The sequence below is a fragment of the Microcaecilia unicolor genome, chromosome 2 (assembly GCF_901765095.1).
Source record: "Microcaecilia unicolor chromosome 2, aMicUni1.1, whole genome shotgun sequence".
Taxonomy (NCBI): Eukaryota; Metazoa; Chordata; class Amphibia; order Gymnophiona; family Siphonopidae; genus Microcaecilia; species Microcaecilia unicolor.
Window position 1 is genome coordinate 18,474,638 of NC_044032.1, and position 24,574 is coordinate 18,499,211.

The following is a 24,574-nucleotide window of genomic DNA, read 5'->3' on the forward strand; positions in this document are numbered from 1 at the left end:
TTGTCCCAATTGGCTTCCTTGCTTAAAGTGGACTAGATAGGTGCACTTCCACTTTTGTCTATTAAACCTCCTTGTAGCAGCTCATAGGTTTCCTTGTTTTGTTTTGAGTGAACGGGGATGACGGCTGCGCTGGGAAGGGGAAACTTAGATTGTCCCAATTGGCTTCCTTGCTTAAAGTGGACTAGATAGGTGCACTTCCACTTTTGTCTATTAAACCTCCTTGTAGCAGCTCATAGGTTTCCTTGTTTTGTTTTGAGTGAACGGGGATGACGGCTGAGCTGGGAAGGGGAAACTTAGATTGTCCCAATTGGCTTCCTTGCTTAAAGTGGACTAGATAGGTGCACTTCCACTTTTGTCTATTAAACCTCCTTGTAGCAGCTCATAGGTTTCCTTGTTTTGTTTTGAGTGAATGGGGATGACGGCTGCGCTGGGAAGGGGAAACTTAGATTGTCCCAATTGGCTTCCTTGCTTAAAGTGGACTAGATAGGTGCACTTCCACTTTTGTCTATTAAACCTCCTTGTAGCAGCTCATAGGTTTCCTTGTTTTGTTTTGAGTGAATGGGGATGACGGCTGCGTTGGGAAGGGGAAACTTAGATTGTCCCAATTGGCTTCCTTGCTTAAAGTGGACTAGATAGGTGCACTTCCACTTTTGTCTATTAAACCTCCTTGTAGCAGCTCATAGGTTTCCTTGTTTTGTTTTGAGTGAACGGGGATGACGGCTGCGCTGGGAAGGGGAAACTTAGATTGTCCCAATTGGCTTCCTTGCTTAAAGTGGACTAGATAGGTGCACTTCCACTTTTGTCTATTAAACCTCCTTGTAGCAGCTCATAGGTTTCCTTGTTTTGTTTTGAGTGAACGGGGATGACGGCTGCGCTGGGAAGGGGAAACTTAGATTGTCCCAATTGGCTTCCTTGCTTAAAGTGGACTAGATAGGTGCACTTCCACTTTTGTCTATTAAACCTCCTTGTAGCAGCTCATAGGTTTCCTTGTTTTGTTTTGAGTGAATGGGGATGACGGCTGCGCTGGGAAGGGGAAACTTAGATTGTCCCAATTGGCTTCCTTGCTTAAAGTGGACTACATAGGTGCACTTCCACTCCTGTCTATTAAACCTCCTTGCAGCAGCTGAAAAAGGTTTGCTAATTGTTTTGAGTGTACTGGATGACGGCTGCGCGGAGGAGTGGAAACAGAGATCAACCAAATTGGCGTCCGTGCTTACAGAGTGGACTAGATAGGTTCACTTCCACTAAAGCTCCTTGGGCTCGTGTGTTACCGTCTATTTTCAACGTAACCTCCTCGGAGCAGACTGGAGACAAAGGCTGAAAAAGCCAGGAGAGATGGGGGCGGGGAGGAGGAGGAGGAGGAAGAGCGTCTCCTGATACCATAGAGAGGGGGGATGTGTTCAGTCCAGAGAGGCAAGACAGAGTGCAGTCCGCCGCCACGGGGAGGGTAAGCGAAGTCCCGCCCACAGGAAACTATCTGACGTTTACTTAGAGACAGGGCAGGGACAGGGTTGATGCCTGAAACCCTGGACTGTGATCCAGCCTTTCCTCTGTCAGGAGCTCAGAGGCTCTTCTGTTGTTCTCTACTGCTGTGGTAGGTGTAGGAGGAGGAGTGGAATCAACCAGAGCCTCTTTTCTCCCTGCTCCAGTCCCTCCTTCATTTGCCTCTCTCCAAGGCAAGGGGTAGCATATTATAATGGGGGGGGGGGGGGGGGGGGGAGAGGTGCAGGAAGAGAGGAATGGGGTCGAAAGAAGGAGAGGCTCTTTTCAAGATCAGTTGCATCCCTGCACCTTGTTAGCAGGAATAGGGTTGGAACAGCTTTAGCTCACAGATAAAAACACCGTAGAGTGATGAGAGGGAGAGGAAGGAAAGTGAATGCCTGGGACTGGGAGAAATGTGAGCGGGGTATAAATAAACCTGGAGTGAAAGAGCATCCTGGGTCAGATTTAAGGAGTAAGCTGTGTTCTGGTCTCTCCAGGGGAAGAAGGAAAAGAACGTGCCTCGATGGAATTTCTGACTGTTGGAGTCCCTGGAATTGCAAAATTCACTGCTGCATGCATTGGCCATTACAAGTTTGTCCACCTTTCTTGTGCGAGACTAATCACGGTCATCCACTTCGTTTTTGATTACACAAATTAGACCTTCCTATTTATTTATTTAGATTTTGCTCACACCTTTTTCAGTAGTAGCTCAAGGTGAGTTACATTCAGGAACACCGGATATTTCTCTGTCCCAGGAGGGTTCGCAATCTAAGCTTGTACCTGAGGCAATGGAGGGTTAAGTGACTTGCCCAAGATCACAAGGAGCAGCAGTGGGATTTGAACCAGCAGGACCGGTTCTTTAACCACTAGGCCACTCCTCCACTCCACTAGATTCCTAGTCTACAATCATTACAGTGTTTGGCCTAATGATGCACAGTACTCACATGCACACAGTCATCACTACTACTACTTAAAACATTTCTAGAGCGCTACTAAGGTTACGCAGCGCTGTACAGTTTAACAAAGAAGGACAGTCCCTGCTCAAAGGAGCTTACAATCTAAAGGACGAAGTGTCAAGTTGGGGCAGTCTAGATTTCCTGACTAGAGGTATGGTGGTTAGGTGCTGAAGGCGACATTGAAGAGGTGGGCTTTGAGCAAGGATTTGAAGATGGGCAGGGAGGGGCCTGGCGAATGGGCTCAGGGAGTTTATTCCAAGCATGGGGTGAGGCGAGGCAGAAAGGGCGGAGCCTGGAGTTGGCAGTGGTGGAGAAGGGTACTGAGAGGAGGGATTTGTCTTGAGAGCGGAGGTTACAGGTAGGAACGTAGGGGGAGATGAGGGTAGAGAGGTAGGGAGGGGCTGCAGATCGAGTGCATTTGTAGGTTAGTAGGAGAAGCTTGAACTGTATGTGGTACCTAATTACCATAAACAAGTTGCATGCAGCAGTATGTTTCAATTGGAGGGACTCCTTAAAGAGTCAAAAATTCAGTCATGGCATGCTGTCTGAATTGCACTAAATTCTAACTCCTTGCTTTCACTTCACAAGCAGTAGCAAAACAGTCTGTTCACACAGATACTTTTAGCCAACTGAGGTGAAGGAAAAATTTTCAAAGAACAAGTGATCACATATAGCAACTCTTGAGCGCATGCGCCATGCACAATCCTCCCCTTGAATTCCCTAATGCTCAACGCTAACAACGCGCCTAAATGCCATTATCACTGAGCATTAGGGAGTTCCTTTGCCACGCCGTTGTGGCGGTATTTTTCCGGCACAGTTACAGCCAGTGGCATAGCCAATGGCAAATTATGGGTGGGGGTGATGCATTTCCTATCTGCCCCTTGCCCCCCCAAACTCCTTACCCTGACCTGCCTCCTGCATCTCCGACCCCACCCTACTCGTTAAAAATTAAGGAGGTACTACTATTCAGCTGGTGGTGATCAGTGTTTTTTAAGCCAGAGAACTGTGGGTTGAACTGAGCTCGGATATTCAATGCTGGACCAATTTCGGGCTCTGGCACTGAAAATCCAGTTACAGTGGGCAGCCAGAAATTAACTGGAGACTGGCTGATATTCAGACTGGTGCACAGTTAGTTTGGTGACTAACGTTAGGACAGCCTTTTTGCTATCATAACTTCATCCACTTACTTAAACGATTAGCATTCTGAATATCACTGCTAACCAGTTTAGTAGGGGCTCTGTCCAACTAACTGAACAGTGCAGGGGTGCTTAGTGCTAAATAAGTGCTCTATCATCGGCTCTATCCTATCCCTGATATGTCCTGTCTGTCCTAACCCTTATCCCTTACTTGTCCTGTCTGTCTGTCATAATTAGATTGTAAGCTCTATTGAGCAGGGACCGTCTCTCCATTTTCAAGTGTGAAGCGCTGCGTACGTCCGGTAGCGCTATAGAAATGATAAGTAGTAGTAGTGCTGCTATCTGTAGATGAATTATGGAGGTGGAGGCATTACTTTTCATTCAACCCCCATAAATGTGGGAATACTCTGGTCTCCCATGCTGGATTATAGTCTATTGCTGATCACTTGGCATTCTATTTAAGTTAATTCATTTGCCCTTTGGTATCTATGGACTTTTATTTGTGGTTTGTCCTAAGAAAGGCTTGGAGAACCATAAAACTATCTCATCCTCTTGGGACTGACTTGGAATGGGTGATTAGTAGAGAGATCCTTGGAACCAGTAATGGTTCAGGGAAGACAATTATTTCACATTGACAAACTTCTTCCTAAGTAGTAGCAGATTGAACCTGAATTCAAAGTCAGTGTTGTTTCAGCCTCAGAGGAAAAAGGATGCGAGGATAAGCCCTTCTCATGTGAGTAAGAGTTGTGTGACCCCCTGTGCAGGTGAATGAGAGCTTGGTAAACCCCCTACTCATGCACTGGATTTTATTTTTCCTTCAGAAGCAATGAAATCTTTAAGCCTGTTTTTCCCATTTAGTGATATAAGCCCTTCTCTCTTGGGTTCCTGTACATAATTACAGTCACATCATCAATGCACATGACACCCTAAAAATGTTACGGTGTCCCTGACATATTGAGCTTACACTGCGATCATAGGGTGCTCAGCTCTGAGAGTTTTGTCTGGTTAGCAGAATGGATTGGAGGCCTGACTGCACCAGGTGTACGTCTGTTACACACCTCGACATGGATCCACTATAGAGGAATTCCATGTTGTTAACACTGGACCATGTTCTCTCTATTGACAGACACCCATTATATGTAGCAGGAGGAGTGTAGCTATGAAACTGATTACCTAATGTATTTTCTAGTGTCTTCAATTCGTAGTTTCTTTCATAATATTTCCCTTCAGTGCCAGTCCTGCCGATTATGACATCTGTGATTTCAGTACCGGTTAAAGAGGAGGAGGAGGAGGAACAAGATTCCATCCATCGCGTTTACTCTAAGACAGGAGAAAAAGCTAACAATTCCACTTCAGAAGGTGAGTGACACCTGCCCGAGGGTTTGGGAAGTCTTGGACTGGAGAGCTGAACTGTGGCCGACAATGGGAGATGTGCTGATAGTGTGACGATCCATCAGAATCGAAGCAGGGAGGGGGTTAGAAGAGCAGAGGAGATCCTGTGTACAGTGGGTGGGTTTGGAAAAGTTGAAACAGTATAAAACCGCTCGCTCATCTCAGAAACTACATGATTCCATAGCGTCCCACAGATCAATCCAGAGACTTGTGGGTTATGTCCCTCTACCAGTAGGTGGAGATAGAGAGAACTTCAGAGGTTTACTATATGTGGTCATATGCAGCCACCTTAACTTCAGTATTCTCTATCTAGCAGGTGGATGGTCATAGCCGTGCAGTTCTGGATTGATTGGCTCCTGGCCTGGTCCCCTGGGTCTAGTTGAGCTTTTGGGGTCCGAGGTGTCCCGGTCCTGGGACTTGGGTGCACACCTGGTGGTGCGAGGTCCCTCCCTTCCTCCCCCGTCGCCCTCTCCTCTCTGCCTGACCAGGGTTTGTGGTTCTCACTCTCCTGACTTTAAAAAGAGTCTGAGGTTTGTTTTGCTCCGGCGTCCTGTCCTACCTTAAAATAAATAAATAAACAAAATAATGCCGTTTTGGGTTTGGGGAAACTTGAAACAGTATAAAGCTGCTCTCTCATCTCAGAAATTATGATACATCACTGAGCTACAGAATCAGAAATCAAGGTGGTGATAGAATAGGGCCGTAAGTTGCAGTAATGTGGAGGAAGTCTTGTTAGAGACAAATGTTGGGCCGGCCTTTCCTTGAATAATGCCTTTCTCTCTTGTAATTCCAGGTCTTCCTGTTGTTACATCTGTCTTTTCATTATGTGCTAAAGAAGAGAAGGTGAATCTTGCTGCTCAGAGTAGAGATAATGTTAAACCCACTGAAGGTGAGTGAGGACAGATTGAGGGGCTGTAGAATTATGACTTCCAACAAATATCACTTGAACATTACCAAAGGTGTTATAGATGACAGTTTAGGAAAGTTGAGTGTATCATTTTGAGGTGTATTTTCAAAGCACTTAGACTTACAAAGTTCCATAGGTTACTATGGAGCTCATTTTCAAAAGAGAAAAACATCCAAAAAGTGGCATAATTCTGCATTTGGATGTTTTTCTCACAAAAAGTCCAAATTGGTATTTTCAAAACCGATTTTTAGACGTTTTTCTATGAAGTCCATCAGAAGTGCATTCAGATCACAAGGGTTCGTGTCAGGGGCTTGTTAAGGGCGGGATCTGGGCGTTCCTAACACTTGGACATTTTTCAGCCATAATGGAACAAAACAAAACCGTCCAGGACTACAACTAAGATGTTTTGAGCTAGACCTGTTTTTATTACGAATAAGGCACAAAAAAGTGCCCTAAATGACCAGATGACCACGGGAGGGAATCAGGGATGACCTCCCCTTACTCCCCCAGTGGTCACTAACACTCCCCCACCCCCCAAAAATGTGATTTAAAACATTACTTGCCAGCCTCAGATGTTATACTCAGGTCCATTAGAACAGCATGCAGGTCCCTGGAGTAGTCTAGTGCTGGGTGCAATGCACTGCAGACAGGTGGACCCAGGCTCACACCTCCTCCTACCTGTTACGCTTGTGGAGGAAACCATGAGCCCTCCAAAACTCACTAGAAATCTACTGTACCCACATATCGGTGCCCCCTTCACCCATAAGGGCTATGGTGGGGGTGCACAGTTGGGGGTAGTGGGTTTTGGGGGGCTCAGCAGACAAGGTAAAGTTGTAATGGTGAGATGTGTACCTGGGAGCATGTTATGAAGTCCACTGCAGTGCCCCCTAGGGTGCCCTATTGCTTTCCTGGGATGTCAGGGGGACCAATTTACTAAAAGTGCTAGCTCCTCCTACATCCTAATGGCTTGATTTTGTGCATTTTGCACTTGGACATTTTTTTTTTTTTAATGGACCAAAAAACAAAACGTCCAAATCACAAAACCTTGTTCAAAACAGTGTTGGATGGGGTTTTTTTTTTTTGCAAAACATCCAAAGTCGGACTTAGACGACATATCGAAAATGCCCCTCCACTTAACTTTGTAAATCTAAGTGCATTGAAAATGAGCCAGCCCCTTTACGTCTCAAAATATCGTTCAAGTTTTTAGGATGAAGTAAAAATTTGTCATTAACAAGAATAGCTTGCCTAGCAAACTTTTAAGAACGTAAGAATATCCATACTGATCCACCTAGTATCCCAACAGTGGCCAATCCAGGTCACAAGTACTTGGCAGATTCCCAAAGAGTAGCAAGATTCCATGATACTGAGCCCAGAGATTAGCAGTATCTGTCTTAACAGCAGATCATGGGCTTTTCCTCCAGGAACTTGTCCAAACATTTTTTACACCCAGATATGCTAACTGCTGTTACCACATCCTCTGGCAATGAGTTCCAGAGCTTCACTATTAGTTGAGTGAAAAAATGTTCTCGTATTTGTATTATTATTATTACTAGTAAAAAAGCCCCGTTTCTGATGCAAATGAAACGGGGGCTAGCAAGGTTTTCTTCAGAGTGTGCATGTGGGAGTGTGTGTGTCCCTGCCCCCTCCCCCTCTGAGTTCAGTCCTTCAGTGTTAAGTTTCCTGCTGTTCTGTGTTTGTGTTACAGAGAGAGTGAGGGCATCTCTCTCCACCCCTCCCCCCTCTGATTTTCCTTCACTCATGGGGAAACCGGATATCTCTGGCGCTTCACACTTCCGGCTGGAGGCTTCAGTGGTGCCTTTTATATATATAGATTATTGCATTTGTACCCCACATTATCCCTCCTTTTTGCAGGCTCAATGTGGCTTACAGAGTGTTGTTATGATGCTTGTACAGGAGCGCATTGCCTTTAAGCTCTGCTCCTTGACCCATAAAATCATCTATGGGCTTGCCCCGGAGTATATGCACCCCTTGATCGACCTCCAGCCCAGGAACGCCAATCCTGCTGCTCGTTCTTACCTTCATCTGCACTTCCCAAACTGTAAGGGTGTCAGGTACAAGAAGATCTTCGCCTCGTCAAAAGAGTCGGTTGGGCCGCTGGACGAAAATGGTGTTAAAGGGGCGATCAAGGAGGACAAAGCCGTAGCGGAGAAATTAAATGAATTCTTTGCTTCGGTCTTCACCGAGGAGGATTTGGGGGGGACACCGGTGCCGGAAAGAATATTTGAAGCGGGGGAGTCGGAGAAACTAAACAAATTCTCTGTAACCTTGGAGGATGTAATGGGTCAGTTCAGCAAGCTGAAGAGTAGTAAATCACCGGGACCTGATGGTATTCATCCCAGAGTATTAATAGAACTAAAAAATGAACTTGCGGAGCTACTGTTAGAAATATGCAATCTGTCCCTAAAATCGAGTGTAATACCGGAAGACTGGAGGGTAGCCAATGTTACTCCGATTTTTAAGAAAGGTTCCAGAGGAGATCCGGGAAATTATAGACCGGTGAGTCTGACGTCGGTGCCGGGCAAGATGGTGGAGGCTATTATTAAGAATAAAATTGCAGAGCATATACAAAAACATGGACTGATGAGACAAAGTCAGCACGGATTTAGTGAAGGGAAGTCTTGCCTCACCAATCTAATGCATTTTTTTGAGGGGGTAAGCAAACATGTGGACAATGGGGAGCCGGTTGATATTGTATATCTGGATTTTCAGAAGGCGTTTGACAAAGTGCCGCACGAAAGACTCCTGAAGAAATTGCAGAGTCATGGAATCGGAGGTAGGGTATTATTATGGATTAAGAACTGGTTGAAAGATAGGAAGCAGAGAGTAGGATTGCGTGGCCAGTATTCTCAGTGGAGGAGGGTAGTTAGTGGGGTCCCGCAGGGGTCTGTGCTGGGTCCGTTGCTTTTTAATGTATTTATAAATGACCTAGAGATGGGAATAACTAGTGAGGTAATTAAATTCGCTGATGACACAAAATTATTCAGGGTCGTCAAGTCGCAGGAGGAATGTGAACGATTACAGGAGGACCTTGCGAGACTGGGAGAATGGGCGTGCAAGTGGCAGATGAAGTTCAATGTTGACAAGTGCAAAGTGATGCATGTGGGTAAGAGGAACCCGAATTATAGCTACGTCTTGCAAGGTTCCGCGTTAGGAGTTACGGATCAAGAAAGGGATCTGGGTATCGTCGTCGATGATACGCTGAAACCTTCTGCTCAGTGTGCTGCTGCGGCTAGGAAAGCGAATAGAATGTTGGGTGTTATTAAGAAGGGTATGGAGTCCAGGTGTGCGGATGTTATAATGCCGTTGTATCGCTCCATGGTGCGACCGCACCTGGAGTATTGTGTTCAGTACTGGTCTCCGTATCTCAAAAAAGATATAGTAGAATTGGAAAAGGTACAGCGAAGGGCGACGAAAATGATAGTGGGGATGGGACGACTTTCCTATGAAGAGAGGCTGAGAAGGCTAGGGCTTTTCAGCTTGGAGAAGAGACGGCTGAGGGGAGATATGATAGAAGTGTATAAAATAATGAGTGGAATGGATCGGGTGGATGTGAAGCAACTGTTCACGCTATCCAAAAATACTAGGACTAGAGGGCATGAGTTGAAGCTACAGTGTGGTAAATTTAAAACGAATCGGAGAAAATTTTTCTTCACCCAACGTGTAATTAGACTCTGGAATTCATTGCCGGAGAACGTGGTACGGGCGGTTAGCTTGACGGAGTTTAAAAAGGGGTTAGATAGATTCCTAAAGGACAAGTCCATAGACCGCTATTAAATGGACTGGAAAAATTCCTCATTTTTAGGTATAACTTGTCTGGAATGTTTTTACGTTTGGGGAGCGTGCCAGGTGCCCTTGACCTGGATTGGCCACTGTCGGTGACAGGATGCTGGGCTAGATGGACCTTTGGTCTTTCCCAGTATGGCACTACTTATGTACTTATGTACTTATGTCCTTCCGCTACTGGAGCCCTAAGCACTGGAATGCTCTTCCGCAACATCTGAAAACTCAAGCGGACCACACCCTCTTTAAGAAGTTGTTGAAGACATACTTCTTTGCCAAGACCTACCCCTCACTTTATACCGCTGACTGATACACCCCTCCTGTCTCTTACCCCGCTAGTTCACCCTGTTAGATGCTTTTCCCCCTGCTTACTCCTCGTATACTTTTCTAAGCTTCCTATTCTGTAATTTTATTTCATGTTTTGTAACCACATTGTGCCTGCATGAGTGGGAAAATGTGGGATATAAGCAAACAATAAATAATCATAAATACATTCAATATCATAAATACAAAAGTATTATCATGTAACTTCATGGAGTATCCCCTCGTCTTTGTATCTTTGAAAGAGTAAACAATCGATTCGTGTTTTCCTGTTCTACTCAACTCAGGGTTTTGTAGACCTCTGTCATATCCCCCCTCAGCCGCCTCTTTTCCAAGCTGAAGAGCCTTAACCTCTAAAGCCTTTTCTCATGTGAGAGGAGTTTCATCCCCTTAATCATTTTGGTCTTCCTTCTTTGAATCTTTTAATTCCTCTATATATTTTTTTTTTTAGATATGGCAACCAGAATTGCACGTATTACTCAAGGCGAGGTCACACTACAAAACGATACAAAGGCATTATAATATTCTTTGTCTTATTTTCTATTACTTTCCTAATAATATGTAGTATTCTGATTGCTTTTTTGGCCACCAATGCACCCTGAAAAGATATTAATGTATTGTTGTCAACGGTGACCTATATCTTTTCACAGGTAGTGACTCCCAAAGTGGAACCTAACATCAAGTAACTATAATTTAGATTTTTCTTCCTCAGTTTTTTTTTTCCCAAAGTTGTTACCTTCTGCTCCAAAGCATCACACTGGAACAGCTGAACTCATATCTGAGCCAACAATGCCACAAACATTTAAGATATAGAGTTATCCAGTTTTCGCCAAGGCTTCCCACAAAATCTCTAATGTAATAACAGCTAGTAACATAGTAAATGACGACAGATAAAGACCTGAACGGTCCATCCAGTCTGCCTGGTTTGGCAGGTCATAGACTTTACCTAATTCAGTCTGAGAAACACCAGATCCTAAGGCTTCCACAGCCTTTCCTCTATCCAAAAAATTGATAGAACAAGATTCCCTGCCTGAATCAATGGGCTCCAATGGCATCGCATCGAGCAGGGATTTGGGGCTTCCTAACGCTTCTTCGATGAGAGACACCCCCTCTTGTGTAACCACCTTAATGCTGGATAAACTCCCGCAATATTTTCTTCATGTAACTCAATTTATTGAAATAACCTGTTAAATTTTATATGCCAGACCTTTGACCATCCTTCAAATTTTTGGAGATTTCTGCTTATGGCTTCTGCTCCCTCCAGGTTAACGACTCTATTAGCTATCTTCGTGTCATCTGCAAAAAGACAAGCTTTTCCTTCTAACCCTTCAGCAATGTCTCGCGCAAATATATTAAACAGAATCGGCTCCAGTACTGACCCTGAGGCACGCCCATAGCCGCCGAGAGACTGGGCCGGGCCCGGGACAAGGCCGCCCCGGGCCCCTCTACCCGAGGTCGTTGGGCTGAGCCCTCTCTCCACCCCCGGGCCCTCTGAACTAACCTTTAAGCGCCTCGCCTCCCTCACCTTCGCAAGCAGCGGCAGACCTCTCCTTCCTTCAGTGCCCCGCCCTCGCGGACGTTACGTCAGGTGAGGGCGGGACACAGAAGGAAGGAGAGGTCTGCCGCTGCGAAGGTGAGGGAGGCGCTTAAAGTTAAGTTTCGGGAGCGACGGCGGGCGGGCCGGCCGGGCGGAGGCCCGGGCCCGGGGACACGCCACTTCTCACCTTTCTTTCCTCCAAGCAGATTCTGTTTACCACCTCCCTCTGTTGCCTGTCGGTCAACCAGTTTCCAATCAGTTCATCACTTTGGGGTCCTAAGTTCAGCCATCTCCGCTTCTTCAAGAGTCTTCTGTGTGCAACCATTTCAAAGGCTTTGCTGGAATCCAAGTAGATTACATCTAGTGCATATCCTTTATTCATTTCTTTGGTCACCCATTCAAAGAAATCAATCAGATTCGTTTGGCAGGATTTTCCTTTGGTAATGCCATGTTTCCTCGGAACCTGCAACCCGTAAGATCCTAAAAAGTTAACTATCTTTTCCTTCAGCAGCAACTCCATTATTTTTCCTAATAACAATGTGAGACTTACTGGCCTCTAGGATTTCTCCGAGCTCCCTCAGTATCCTGGGATGTATCCCATCTGACCCCAGATTTTCAAGTTGCTTATAAACGCTTTCTTCCATGAATGGTGCAATATCCACTCCATTCCCAGTTATACCCCCGGCAGCCGACCACAGTCCTTCTCCAAAGAAAAGCTACGAGAATGGTATGGGATTTGCGTTACAAAACGTATGAGGAGAGACTTTCTGAACTAAACATGTATACTCTGGAGGAAAGGAGAAGCAGGGGTGATATGATACAGACGTTCAAATATTTGAAAGGTATTAATCCGCAAACGAACCTTTTCCGGAGATGGGAAGGTGGTAGAACGAGAGGACATGAAATGAGATTGAAGGGGGGCAGACTCAAGAAAAATGTTAGGAAGTATTTTTTCACGGAGAGAGTAGTGGATGCTTGGAATGCTCTCCTGCGGGAGGTGGTGGAAATGAAAATGGTAACGGAATTCAAACATGCGTGGGATAAACATAAAGGAATCCTGTGCAGAAGGAATGGATCCTCAGGAGCTTAGTCAAGATCGGGAGGCGGGGCTGGTGGTTGGGAGGTGGAGATAGTGCTGGGCAGACTTATACGGTCTGTGCCAGAGCCGGTGGTGGGAGGCGGGGCTGGTGGTTGGGAGGCGGGGATAGTGCTGGGCAGACTTATACGGTCTGTGCCAGAGCCGGTGGTGGGAGGCGGGGCTGGTGGTTGGGAGGCGGGGATAGTGCTGGGCAGACTTATACGGTCTGTGCCAGAGCCGGTGGTGGGAGGCGGGGCTGGTGGTTGGGAGGCAGGGATAGTGCTGGGCATACGGTCTGTGCCCTGAGGAGCACAGGTACAAATCAAAGTAGGGTATACACAAAATTAGCACCTATGAGTTATCTTGTTGGGCAGACTGGATGGACCGTGCAGGTCTTTTTCTGCCGTCATAGTAACATAGTAGATGACGGCAGAAAAAGACCTGCACGGTCCATCCAGTCTGCCCAACAAGATAAACTCACATCTAATTTGTTACTATGTTACAGTCCTTCTGCATGATTTTCTTCTGTGAATACAGAAGAGAAGTGTTTGTTTAGAACATTCGCTTTATCCTCATCACTCTTCACATAGCTATTCTTAGCATCTTTCAATCTTACTATTCCATTTCTAGCTTTTCTCCTTCCCCCAATATATCTTAAAATGTTCTTGTCACCTCACGTTACATCTTTAGCCATTTTTTTCTTCCAGTTGCACTTTTGCTGGCCGTATTTCCCTCTTCGCTTCTTTGAGTTTAATCTGGTAATCTTTTTTTCGTGAGACTCTTGTTGCATTCTTCTGTATTTGTTACATTTGTACCCCGCGCTTTCCCACTCATGGCAGGCTCAATGCGGCTTACATGGAGTCACAAGGAGCTGCCTGTGCCTGAAGTGGGAATCGAACTCAGTTCCTCAGTTCCCCAGGACCAAAGTCCACCACCCTAACCACTAGGCCACTCCTTTTTTGCCCTTATTTTGTTGGCCACTTGTTTGGAGAACCATATAGGCTTCTTGTTTCTCTTGTTTTTGTTTACTTTCCTTGTATAAAAATCTGTTGCCGTGTTTATAGCAGCTTTCGGCATGGATCATAGTAACATAGTAACATAGTAGATGACGGCAGAAAAAGACCTGCATGGTCCATCCAGTCTGCCCAACAAGATAAACTCATATGTGTATACCTTACCTTGATTTGTACCTGCCTTTTTCAGGGCACAGACCGTACAAGTCTGCCCAGCAGTATTTCCCGCCTCCCAACCACCAACCCCTCTTCCCCCACCTGCTCCGCCACCCAATTTCGGCTGAGTTTCACTCTTCCATGTCTTCTACGCCTACCCTTGCCATCAGCTCCTTCTTCAGGTATCCCCCCATTTTACCAACTTTGTTTTGTGCATCTGCACTCCGCTTTCACTCTTATATCAAATCATATCGTGTGATGATCACTGTTGCCTAGGTGGGCACCCACCCATATGTTGGAAAAACATCCTCCATTTGTGAGCACTAGATCTAGCGTTTACTCTTCCCTCTTGGATTCCGTCACCATTTGTCTGAGCAAAGCACTTTGACAAGTATCCGCAATCTCTCTGCTTCTTTTTGATCCTGCCGACGTGACATTCCAATCCACATCAGGCAAATTGAAATCTCTCGGCAACTGCACTTCCTCTTTCATTCCAAGCCTATGGATATCTTATCAGATCCTTGTCCAGCGTCTCCATTTGTGCCAGAGGTCTGTAGAATAACATAAAGGATGATGGCAGATACAGACGTGTATAGTCCATCCAGTCTGCCCAACAAGATAAACTCATAGTATATGATAAGTATACTTGGTCTTGATTTAACCTCGACATTTTCAGTTAATCCAATTTGTACAAGAGATGAGGTGAAGTGATCCCATGTACCCAAATGAAAGGAGAGTTTAATTTTACTTCCAATCTTTATAACACCAGGCTTCCCAAGGCAGATTACAACAACAGTTAAGATGAACCCCTCAGCAGACAGGAAGTCCTCACTAAAATTAGGCCATATATTACTGTATAGTAAAGGTTATTAGAAATAATGGGCTGCCTACACATGGTCCATCTGTAAAAAGTCAAAAGACTTTCCAGGTGGATAGGTAGTACCTTAAAAGTTGGAGGACAAAACTTTTTTTTTTTTTATTTTACTTATTTGGCAGCTTTATAATCGAGTTGAAAGCATTACATAGGTAGATAATCCTTACCTCTCTACTCTCATCTCCCCTTATGTCCCCACCCGTATCCTCCGCTCTCTAGATAAATCCCTCCTTTCAGTACCCTTCTCCACCACCGCCAACTCTAGGCTTCGCCCTTTCTGCCTCGCTTCACCCCATGCTTGGAACAAACTCCCTGAGCCCATACGCCGGGCCCCCTCCCTACCCATCTTCAAATCATTGCTCAAAGCCCACCTCTTCAATGTCGCCTTCGGCACCTAATCACTACACCTCTTCTCAGGAAATCTTAACTACCCCAACTTGACATTTCGTCCTTTAGATTGTAAGCTCTTCTGAGCAGGGACTGTCCTTATTTGTTAATTTGTACAGCGCTGCGTAACCCTAGTAGCGCTCTAGAAATGTTAAGTAGTAGTAGTAGTAATACTGAAATTAAAACTGATTATCACTAAAACACCTTATTATTGTAACTGATGGGAAAATTAGCACAAAACACAGTCGTTATTAATTCTGTTTCCACCAGACACTATATAACCTTCCCTTTATCCGACCCCCATTGTGCCTGAAATGCACGAACCTTTTTGGACCACACATTACTATGTAACTGTCTATCTACCGGACTTGGTGAACACCTTTACGGTACTATGTAAGCCTGCAGATAGGTGGGAAAATGTGGGATACAAATGTAATAATAATAATCATTTATGAAGGTGTTTTAGGGATATTAAATTATTTCATAATCTACATATGGGACTTCCACCTTTTAAGGCACTACCTAACCAACTGGAACAGCTTTTCACTTTTTAACTGATGGACCACGCATGAGTGGTTCATTATTTTTAATAATCTTTTACTATTGCTTTCAATAGCATTTGCAATTATTTTGGGTGTACTTTTGACTCCGCCTACTGTCAGAAAACTGCTCCTACTGGCTTCCACCCATATAATAGACTAGATACTAGCCTCGCTGACTCCAGCTCTGAATCTAACCTCCCTGGCTTAAACCACTTGTAGGTAAGGACTGGATAATGAAATATTCACACATCATGAAGCCCGAGCCAACAAAAAAAAATCTAAGTGAGAGCAAATAAATTATACAACAATAAAGAAGGTGGATAGAACAGTTCAGAGTTTGTTTTTTTTTTAACAGCTCCCCCTCCTTCCACCTACATTTTATTAAAGCTCAGAGCACGGCCCCCCCTCCCTCCAGTCCGACAGCCCCCTGCCTGGGTCCTGGTTGTTCCTTACAGCTCAGCTGCATTTTATTAAAGCCCAGAACATGGCCCCCCTCCCGCCAATCCGACAACCCCCTGCCCCCTCGCTCCTGCAGCACCCCCCTCCCCCTGTAGATAACACACTTGTGGATACAGGTTCCATCGTCTCTTTCCAGGATGATCCATATAGCTTCTTCCTTTCCCTGGGTTCCCTGCATTTCATTTGCTCTGATATTGTTTTTCACATACAGCAGCCACTCCTCCACCTCTTCGGCCCTCCCTATCCTTCCTAAAAAGATTATAGCCCAGTATGGTCACATGCCATTCATGGGAATCATTGAATCATTTCTCTGTAATAGCAACAATATCCAAGTCTTCCTCAAACATCAGGTCTTGCAAATCTTGAACCTTTTTACTTAGACAACGTGCATTTGTGATCATCGCTTTCCATGTGTTAAAGTGAGTTATTTACTACTACTACTACTACTACTTAACATTTCTAGAGCGCTACTAGGGTTACGCAGCGCTGTACAATTTAGATGGTTTCTATATTAACATTAGCTTTCCCTCTGCCATCATGTTTTCAGGTGGGTGACTTTCTGAATTCTATTGATTTCTTTTGTCACCCCACCCTCTAGTGTAAATCTCTGGAAAAATACTGTCTGAATTTGTCCCCAAGGATCTTTTTTCCTGTCACAGAGAGATGTAGCCAATCATTACAGTACAGCCTGTTATTTTTCCACATACTGCCTCATCCTTCTATGCATCTAAAACCTTCTTCTTTACACCAAGCTTCAATCCATTTGTTGAACTTCTCTGTTTTACATAGTCTTTCCTGTCCCTTCCCATATGTAGGAATAACTTCAGAAAAAGCTGCAGACCGAACCAAAGACTTAGTCCCTCCCCAAGCTTCTGGAATGCTCTCTGTGCTCTAAACTGGCCAGACCATTTATCCCCAAGTGGAGTACAATATCAGTATTAGAATCCTTATGCTCTCTTTTCGGATCACATTCGGTATTTGGTTGGTACTTCTGGTAGTCGAGGATCGTGGAAGGCATTTCACTAGGTTGGAGTCCTTGAACTGTGCTCCTAAGTTAATACCTCTTATTATGCAGTCTCCTAGTAATAAGAATTTTCTGCTTTGAGCCGATTTGTCATTGTTTTGGGGGATGTCTTTTGGATGGAGTTACATTATTTGCCTCTAGCTCCACCTCGGTACTTTTCTGAGCTCCAGTGCAGCAAAGGAATTATAGAGGGGCAAAGGTTGGGAGGGTGAATGGCCTCTGTGACACAGGTTGTAGTCTACCTGTGACCCATCTAGTCCTCTGTTGCTTTATTCTCTGTGGCAGTGCTGGTGGTAAATGGAATGGGAAGTGGGTAATACTACTACTACTGTTTAGCATTTATATAGCGCTACAAAGCATACGCAGGGTAATACTGGATGCTTCCTTAATTGCAGTCAATTCCTTCTTGAGTTTGTTGATTTCATCTTTCATAGCTGATGTTTGAAGACAGATGGGACAGGCTGTAAGGTTCCAGATGGTTTAACTTAGGACTAAGACACAACATGTATTGGCGTTGAATGAAAGTTGTGTTGATATGATTTACAAGGGTGAGAAGATGTACTATGTTAAGGGATATGAATGAGCAAGATTGTCCAATAGAGGGTTCATTAAAGAAAATTGTGTCTTGGTTTTCCTATATAGGGAGAGCTATCCTACTACTACTACTATTTATCATTTCTATAGCGCTACAAGGCATACGCAGTGCTGTACATCCTAGGGGTGGAAAGGGAGGGACTGTAAAGTTAGGAAGATGACAAATGAACCAGCAGCTCTGCAAGTGAGAAAAGGTAGATTGGTTTGTCTTCCCTGTATAGGATTGATGGAGGTAAAGTTAGCAGATTATCAAGGAAGATATTAACAGAGAGGTAAGAAAGCGGTTTAGAATCTATGAATCGATCCAAGCACAAAAGTCTGAAAATTTATAAATTCAGGAAAGCTTAGCTTTTAGGCATACAGTGCTCCAAAAACATAAGTAAAGTCCTAATTTCTCCATTCTTTCCAAACACCTTGTAATTTTGCATCTTAAGTAATAATAAAATACATTTGTTAACTTCTCACTTTATTCAACAGTTGGTGGGCCACAGGACCAAGGAGAGATGCCTTTCACAGCTTCTCATGAAACGCTAACACTGCAGGAGGATGTTCTTATGCGCTCTAACAAGAGCAACACCAGCCAAAGCCAGCTGAAGACAAAGAAGTGTCAGAGAAATCTTGTGGGGAAAAGATTGCACAAACCCAGAGACCCTCAAAAGGGTTTCAGCGATTCAAGGAATGCCACGGTCCGAACCAGAGCTCAGACACAGAAAAGACCAAACGCAAGCGCTGAATGTGAAACGAGCATCGCAGAAAATGCTCATGGTACGGTACGTAAGGATACCCATGTAGAAGAATCAACCAAAGATCCTGAAAGGAAGAAAAGCTTCCACAGAAAAACACATTTAACGCATACGAAGACTCAGGCAGGAGAGCAAACAAATAAATGTCCTGAATGTGGAATAATCTTCCACTACAGGTGTCACTTGGAATGTCATATGAGGATTCACACCGGAGAGAAGCCGTTCAAGTGTACGGAATGTGGAAAGTGCTTCCGTGTGAACAGGGCTCTGAAAATGCATCTCAGAGTCCACACAGGAGAGAATCCTTTTAAGTGCACTGAATGTGAGAAAAGCTTCAGAAGAAGTGGACAACTCATAATTCATAAAAGATCTCACACCGGAGAAAAGCCATACAAGTGTGCACATTGTGACGAAAGCTTCAGCTCTAGCAGCAAATTTGCACGGCATAAAAAAGTGAAATCTCACTTACCGGAACTGTGTAAATGTACAGAATGTGGAAAGGGTTTTAATAAGTACTCACGTTTAATAAACCACATGAATACCCACAGCATTCCCTTTGGAGAGAAACCCTTTAGGTGTAGTGAATGTGAAAAGTGTTTTACTCAAAGTTTTTCGCTTGTAGCTCATGTAAGAACCCATACGGGAGAGAAACCCTACAAGTGTACTGAATGTGATAAAAGCTTCCACCTGAAGAAATACCTTACAGTCCACACCAGAATTCATACAGGGGAAAAGCCATATAAGTGTACTGAATGTGATAAAAGCTGCCGTGACAAGTCCTCTTTACGTTGCCATATGAAATCCCATACAGGACAGAAGCCACATAGTTGTAGTGAATGTGAGAAAAGCTTTGCTACAATGACCAGCCTTAAAATTCATACGAGAACCCACACTGGGGAACGACCGTACAAGTGTAGCGAGTGTCATAAAAGCTGGAAAGACATTTCAGCCTTGAGGAAACATCAGACTGTGCACACGGGTGAGAGACCTTATCCCTGCCCTACGTGTGGTAAAAGCTACAGTAGTAGGTCAGATCTGTTAAAACACAAGAGAAGTCACACGGGCGGGAGGCCGCATTCATGTACTAGGTGTGAGAAAACCTTCACTTACAAGTCAGATCTAAGAAAACATTTTAAAATCCACATCTCAGCAGGTCAGTAGTAGAAAGGAAGCCGTCTCTGATTTCGTATCAGTTTTTCAACTTCAGATTCACTTTTTCAAAATCTCCCTCCTCTGCCAATTCCTTCCACACTCACCCCATTTCTTCATAAATAACTACCCACAATATAGGGAAACAAAGTAAATAATAAATGCAAAACAAAAACTTTGCATAAATTTAAAGTACGTAAAGAGGGGCATTTTTGATATGACATCTAAGTCCAACTTTGGACGTTTTGCTGGTAACATTCAGAAATTGAGTAGTGAAAATGACCATTTTCAAACCAGAAAAATGTCTGTTTTTTTCTTCTTTTGTTTTAATGGCTATTTGCTAGATAATTTGTGCTTTGTGTGTTTATCTTTTTAGTCCATTTTTGAAAAAGAAAAAATCCCAGTGAAAAATGCACAAAATCAATGTAGGGATGTAGGAGGAGCTAGCATTTTCAGTAAGACTGGCCACACAAAAATCTCAGGAGAGCAGTGGGGCACGCTAGGGGGCACTGCAGTGGACTTTACATAAAAGCTCCATCGTACACATCTCACCGTTGCTCCCTTGTATAGTGAGCCCACCAAAAACCTATTGTCCCTAACTGTACACCACCAATAGCCCTTATGGCTACAGGTGTCACCTATGTGTGGGTACAGTAGGGTTTTGGAGGGTTCACACTTTCCACCACAAGTGTAACAGTTAGAATGTATTATGGGCCTGGGTCCCCTTCTCCACAGTGCACTGCACCGACCACTAGGGACCTGTTTGCTGCTCTAATAGGACTGGCTATATTTATTTACATTTGTATCCCGCGCTTTCGCGCTCATCGCAGGCTCAATGCGGCTTACATAGTAACAAGAGAATACAATCTGACGTCCGACGGCAGCCCCAGAATCGCAAATCTTCCTAGCAACAAAGCTTGCTAGAGCCCTCGCACGCACGTGCGACCGTCTTCCCGACCGTAGCACAAGCGTGCGTCAGTCAAATTACAAAGCAAAGACAAGGGAAGACACAACTCCAAAGGGGAGGTGGGTGGGTTGGTGAGAACAATCAGCCTGCTGTCCTTGGAGAATACCTGCTACAGGTAAGTAACTTCACTTTCTCCGAGGACAAGCAGGCTGCTTGTTCTCACATATGGGTATCCCTAGCCCCCAGGCATTTGAGGCTGGTATGTACTGTTTCTTTTACATTTTTGGAGGGTGGGAAGGGGTCGGTGACATCAGGGTAGTAAGGGGGGGGGGGTCATTTCTTTAATTCCTCCAGTTGTCGTGTGGTCATTTAGGGCAGTTTTTTGTGGCTTATTCATTGTAAAAAATAGGTCTAGCTCAAAATGTCTTTGTTTTAGTCCTGGACATTTTTGTTTTGTTCCATTATGGCTGAAAAACCTCCAAGTCTTAGGAACACCCAGATCCCACCCTTAACACACCTCCAACACGCCCCCTTGAGATTTGGACGTGAATTGCATGGGGAAAACGTCTAAAAGGATAGGTTTCGAATATACTGATTTGGACGGTTTTACGAAAAAAATTCTAAAGGTTGCTTTATGCCATTTTTAGATGTTTTTCTCTTTCGAAAATGACCCTCTGCTCACAAAAGCTACTCTTTTTTCGTGAAACTGTACTATCCACCAACCCAAGTCCCACCCCTCCCAGTAGCACTCCCAACACCTAGCCTTATGCGCAGCCTCAAAGACCAATAGAGAGCAACTGTCTTGGCTACATCCAGCCTGAAAACTAGCACTAGCTTTTGACTACCCTCCAGCTCCAGTACGCTAACTCTTCCAAGATGATTGACATGTCATCAACACCTATACGTTGATCCCGAAAATAGTTTCCAATAGTTAGAAAATTGACTTCACTCAGCTGCCTCAGCACACTGTCCCATCTTCAACTGCATCCACTCCCCAGAATATCTCACAGTCCTTAAAATGGAGCCGCAAGCCCTCCTGTAGCTAAGAGTGGCAGGTGAAGTGCATCTTCCTAACTCCCACAAAGCAGTCTCTGACCAGGATCTGAGTATATCAAGACAGAAAAATTCAAAATGAACTCCCTAATCACTATATTAACCCCTTTTTTTTTTCAATTTTATTTATATTTATTTCAAATTTACATTTATGCAATACAACATAAATCAATCAAGATAACATTAAAGGAACTTAAATCAAAGCGGAAATTATCCTACTATATCGACCACAAATTATGATCCAAGATCTAGGAAAATAACTAAAATCAAAAAGCAATCAAATTAAGTGAACAGAGAGAGATGGCGAAGATTCGCAGCCGAATAGCGCTTAATACAGTGCCTATTACAACATTATTCTTTAGAGGTAATAAATTCTTGTAGTTTTCCTGGGTCAAAAAAAATATATGATATAGATTCAATAGTAATAAAACATTTACAAGGAAACCTCAATTGAAAAGTTCCACCTAAACGGAGAACTCTTTCTTTTAGTAACAGGAAAACTTTTCTTCTTCTCTGGGTGTCCTTGGAAAAGTCTGGGAAAATCTGTATTTTTGACCCAAGAAAAATGGAGTTCATATGGCGAAAATAAAGTCTCAAGATGTTATTACGGTCTGTTTGCAGTGCAAATGTAGCAAGCAGTGTGGTTCTCTCAGTTGTGGCCTCCATAGAACTTTCCAGGAAGTCAGTTAAATTTAAAGCAGCTTGAGGATTTTGAGGGATATCACCCTTTCTTGCACCAGAAATATATTGTACTCTTATAATAGGAGGGAATCCCTCAGAGGGGACTCCCAATATTTCATGCACATATTTCCTCAACATTTCCAGTGCTGGGATGAGTGGAGATTTAGGAAAGTTAAGAAAACGTAGATTATTTATGCGAATTTGGTTTTCAAGGAAATCTATTTTACGCTGCTAAAAATTGAAACTTTTCATCAACATTTCTGTTGAAGATTTCACTGCCTTAAAGTCATTGTCCAAAACATTCATTTTAGATGTGTGCTCTGCAACTTTAAGAGAAATATCTTTTTGAGTTTGCTTTACCTCTGCCAACTCTCCCGTTAGGATTCGGGCAATCTGTTGTACGTTGGAATTTAGGCCTTGTATCGCTTCCCATAAAACTTCTAGGGTAATAGCTGAAGGTTTTTTCAAATCTCCCAGCACGACAGAGGACGCATTCAGATTCACTGCAGGCAGTACACTTGCCTGCATCGATGTTCCTTCTGGCGTTGAGGAAGCAGCGGGGTCTCCGCAAACAAGCGCAGGGGACCGACTTCCGGATACCACGCTCCGTTCCACCGCTGAATCCTGCCTCTCTCCTGGCCTTGGGGGTACAGCCATTGGGGGTGGGCTCAACGAGACTCCCTCAGCGCTCTGGTCTGTAAGATTTTCCGGACCGCCCGTAGCGAAACCGCCAGCTCCCGGCGTCAGCAATCCCATCTCTACCAGAGTCATCTGCCGCAACGGGGCTGGTTCCACCCTGCGCGCGGAGACAAGTGCACTGGGTTTACCCTTTCGCTTGCCCATAACGGCAAGCGAAACTCCGTGTGCAGGTTTCAATGGAGGGAGGAGAGAGCTCGGCGCACATCCGTTCAGCTAGACGCCATCTTGGATCTGACCGTACAGGTCTGATATGCTGCCTTTCTGTGTTTACCACCAAAGCGGTTTACATTTTATATACAAATACTTCCTCAATGATGAGATATGCCACGGAGGGGCATAATCGAACAGGGCAGCCATCTATATGGACGGCCATCTCTAAGGCCGGCCCCGGAAAGTGGCATACTCGACCGTATTATCGAAACAAGATGGCCAGCCATCATTTGTTTCGATAATACGGTCGGGGCCGGCCAAATCTCTCTCAACATTTGGGCTGCCCTTAGAGATGGCCGGCGTTAGAGATCGCCGCCATTGGTTTTTGCCGATAATGGAAACTAATGGCGGCCATCTCAAACCCAACCAAATCCAATGCATTTGGTCATGGGAGGAGCCAGCATTTATAGTGCAGTGGCCCTCCTCACATACCAGGACACCAACCGGGCACCCTAGGGGGCACTGCAGTGGACTTCACAAATTGCTCCCAGGTGCATAGCTCCCTTACCTTGGGTGCTGAGCCCCCCCAAAACCCACTACCCACAACTGTACAACACTACCATAGCCCTTATGGGTGAAGGGGGGCACCTACATGTGGGTACAGTGGGTTTTGGAGGGCTCCCATATACCACCACAAGTGTAACAGGTAGGGGGGGATGGGCCTGGGTCCGCCTGCCTGAAGTCCACTACAGCACCCACTAAAACTGCTCCAGGGACTCGCATAATGCTGTCTTGGAGCTGGGTATGACATTTGAGGCTGGCATAGATTCGGGCACAAAACTTAAAAATATTTTTTTTTGGGTGGGAGGGGGTTGGTGACCACTGGGGGAGTAAGGGGAGGTGATCCCCGATTCCCTCTGGTGGTCATCTGATCAGTTGTGGCACTTTTTTTAGGCTTGGTCCTAAAAATAAATGGACCAAGTGAAGCTGCCCAAGTGCTCGTCAGAGCCGGCCTTCTTTTTTCCATTATCAGCCGAAGCCGGCCATCTCGTAACCACGCCCCCGTCCCGCCTTCCGTACCCTGCCGAAACGTCCCCTTTAACTTTGGCCGGCCCTGCGATGGAAAGCAGTTGAAGCCGGCCAAAATCGGCTTTCGATTATACCGATTTGGCCGGCTTTAGGAGAAGGTCGGCCATCTCCCGATTTGTGTCGGAAGATGGCCGGCCTTCTTGTTCGAAAATAAGCAGGTTGGCTTCCCCATTCCCACGCTCGATGCTTTGCTGCTGTTCAATCCATTTTGTATGAACCCTATCAGAATTGCCGATTGTAAAGGTAGAACGACTCCTGACACAGGCACTTAAGCCGAAAGAAGGCCATGTTGAGTCCTCCCTACATTAGGCATTTGAACTTCGTGATCGAATAAAAGGCTTTTACTGTATCCAGTGAATCAGAACAGTGTTTCATGTATCCACACATTGTACCCTCCACTAGCCAGGTAAAAACTATATTCTGTATAACGTGGCATAGCCTGGT

At 44.8% G+C, this 24,574-nt stretch overlaps 1 protein-coding gene across 3 annotated transcripts; it reads left to right on the top strand.

The window, feature by feature from the left end:
- The first annotated feature begins 1,506 nt into the window (after positions 1–1,506).
- On the top strand, positions 1,507–19,768 carry LOC115461822 (gastrula zinc finger protein XlCGF26.1-like). Of its 3 annotated transcripts, none has more exons than XM_030191877.1 (4): positions 1,507–1,594; positions 4,805–4,933; positions 5,760–5,855; positions 18,137–19,768. In XM_030191877.1, exons 2-4 carry the CDS (start codon positions 4,822–4,824, stop codon positions 19,561–19,563), a joined length of 1,635 nt encoding a protein of 544 aa, XP_030047737.1. In that variant the 5' UTR covers positions 1,507–1,594; positions 4,805–4,821; the 3' UTR covers positions 19,564–19,768. The 3 variants fall into 3 exon arrangements, with proteins under 3 accessions (XP_030047737.1, XP_030047736.1, XP_030047735.1); XM_030191876.1 differs by lacking the exon at positions 1,507–1,594 and adding an exon at positions 3,913–4,307; XM_030191875.1 differs by lacking the exon at positions 1,507–1,594 and having other exon boundaries at positions 3,913–4,933.
- Positions 19,769–24,574: the final 4,806 nt, after the last annotated feature.

Coding starts and splice junctions, on each gene's coding strand:
- LOC115461822 (XM_030191877.1), top strand. CDS start 4,822: ATGACATCTGTGATTTCAGTACCGGTTAAAGAGGAGGAGGAGGAGGAA. Junction 4,934..5,759: donor TAACAATTCCACTTCAGAAG/GTGAGTGACACC, acceptor TTGTAATTCCAG/GTCTTCCTGTTGTTACATCT. Junction 5,856..18,136: donor TAATGTTAAACCCACTGAAG/GTGAGTGAGGAC, acceptor TTTATTCAACAG/TTGGTGGGCCACAGGACCAA.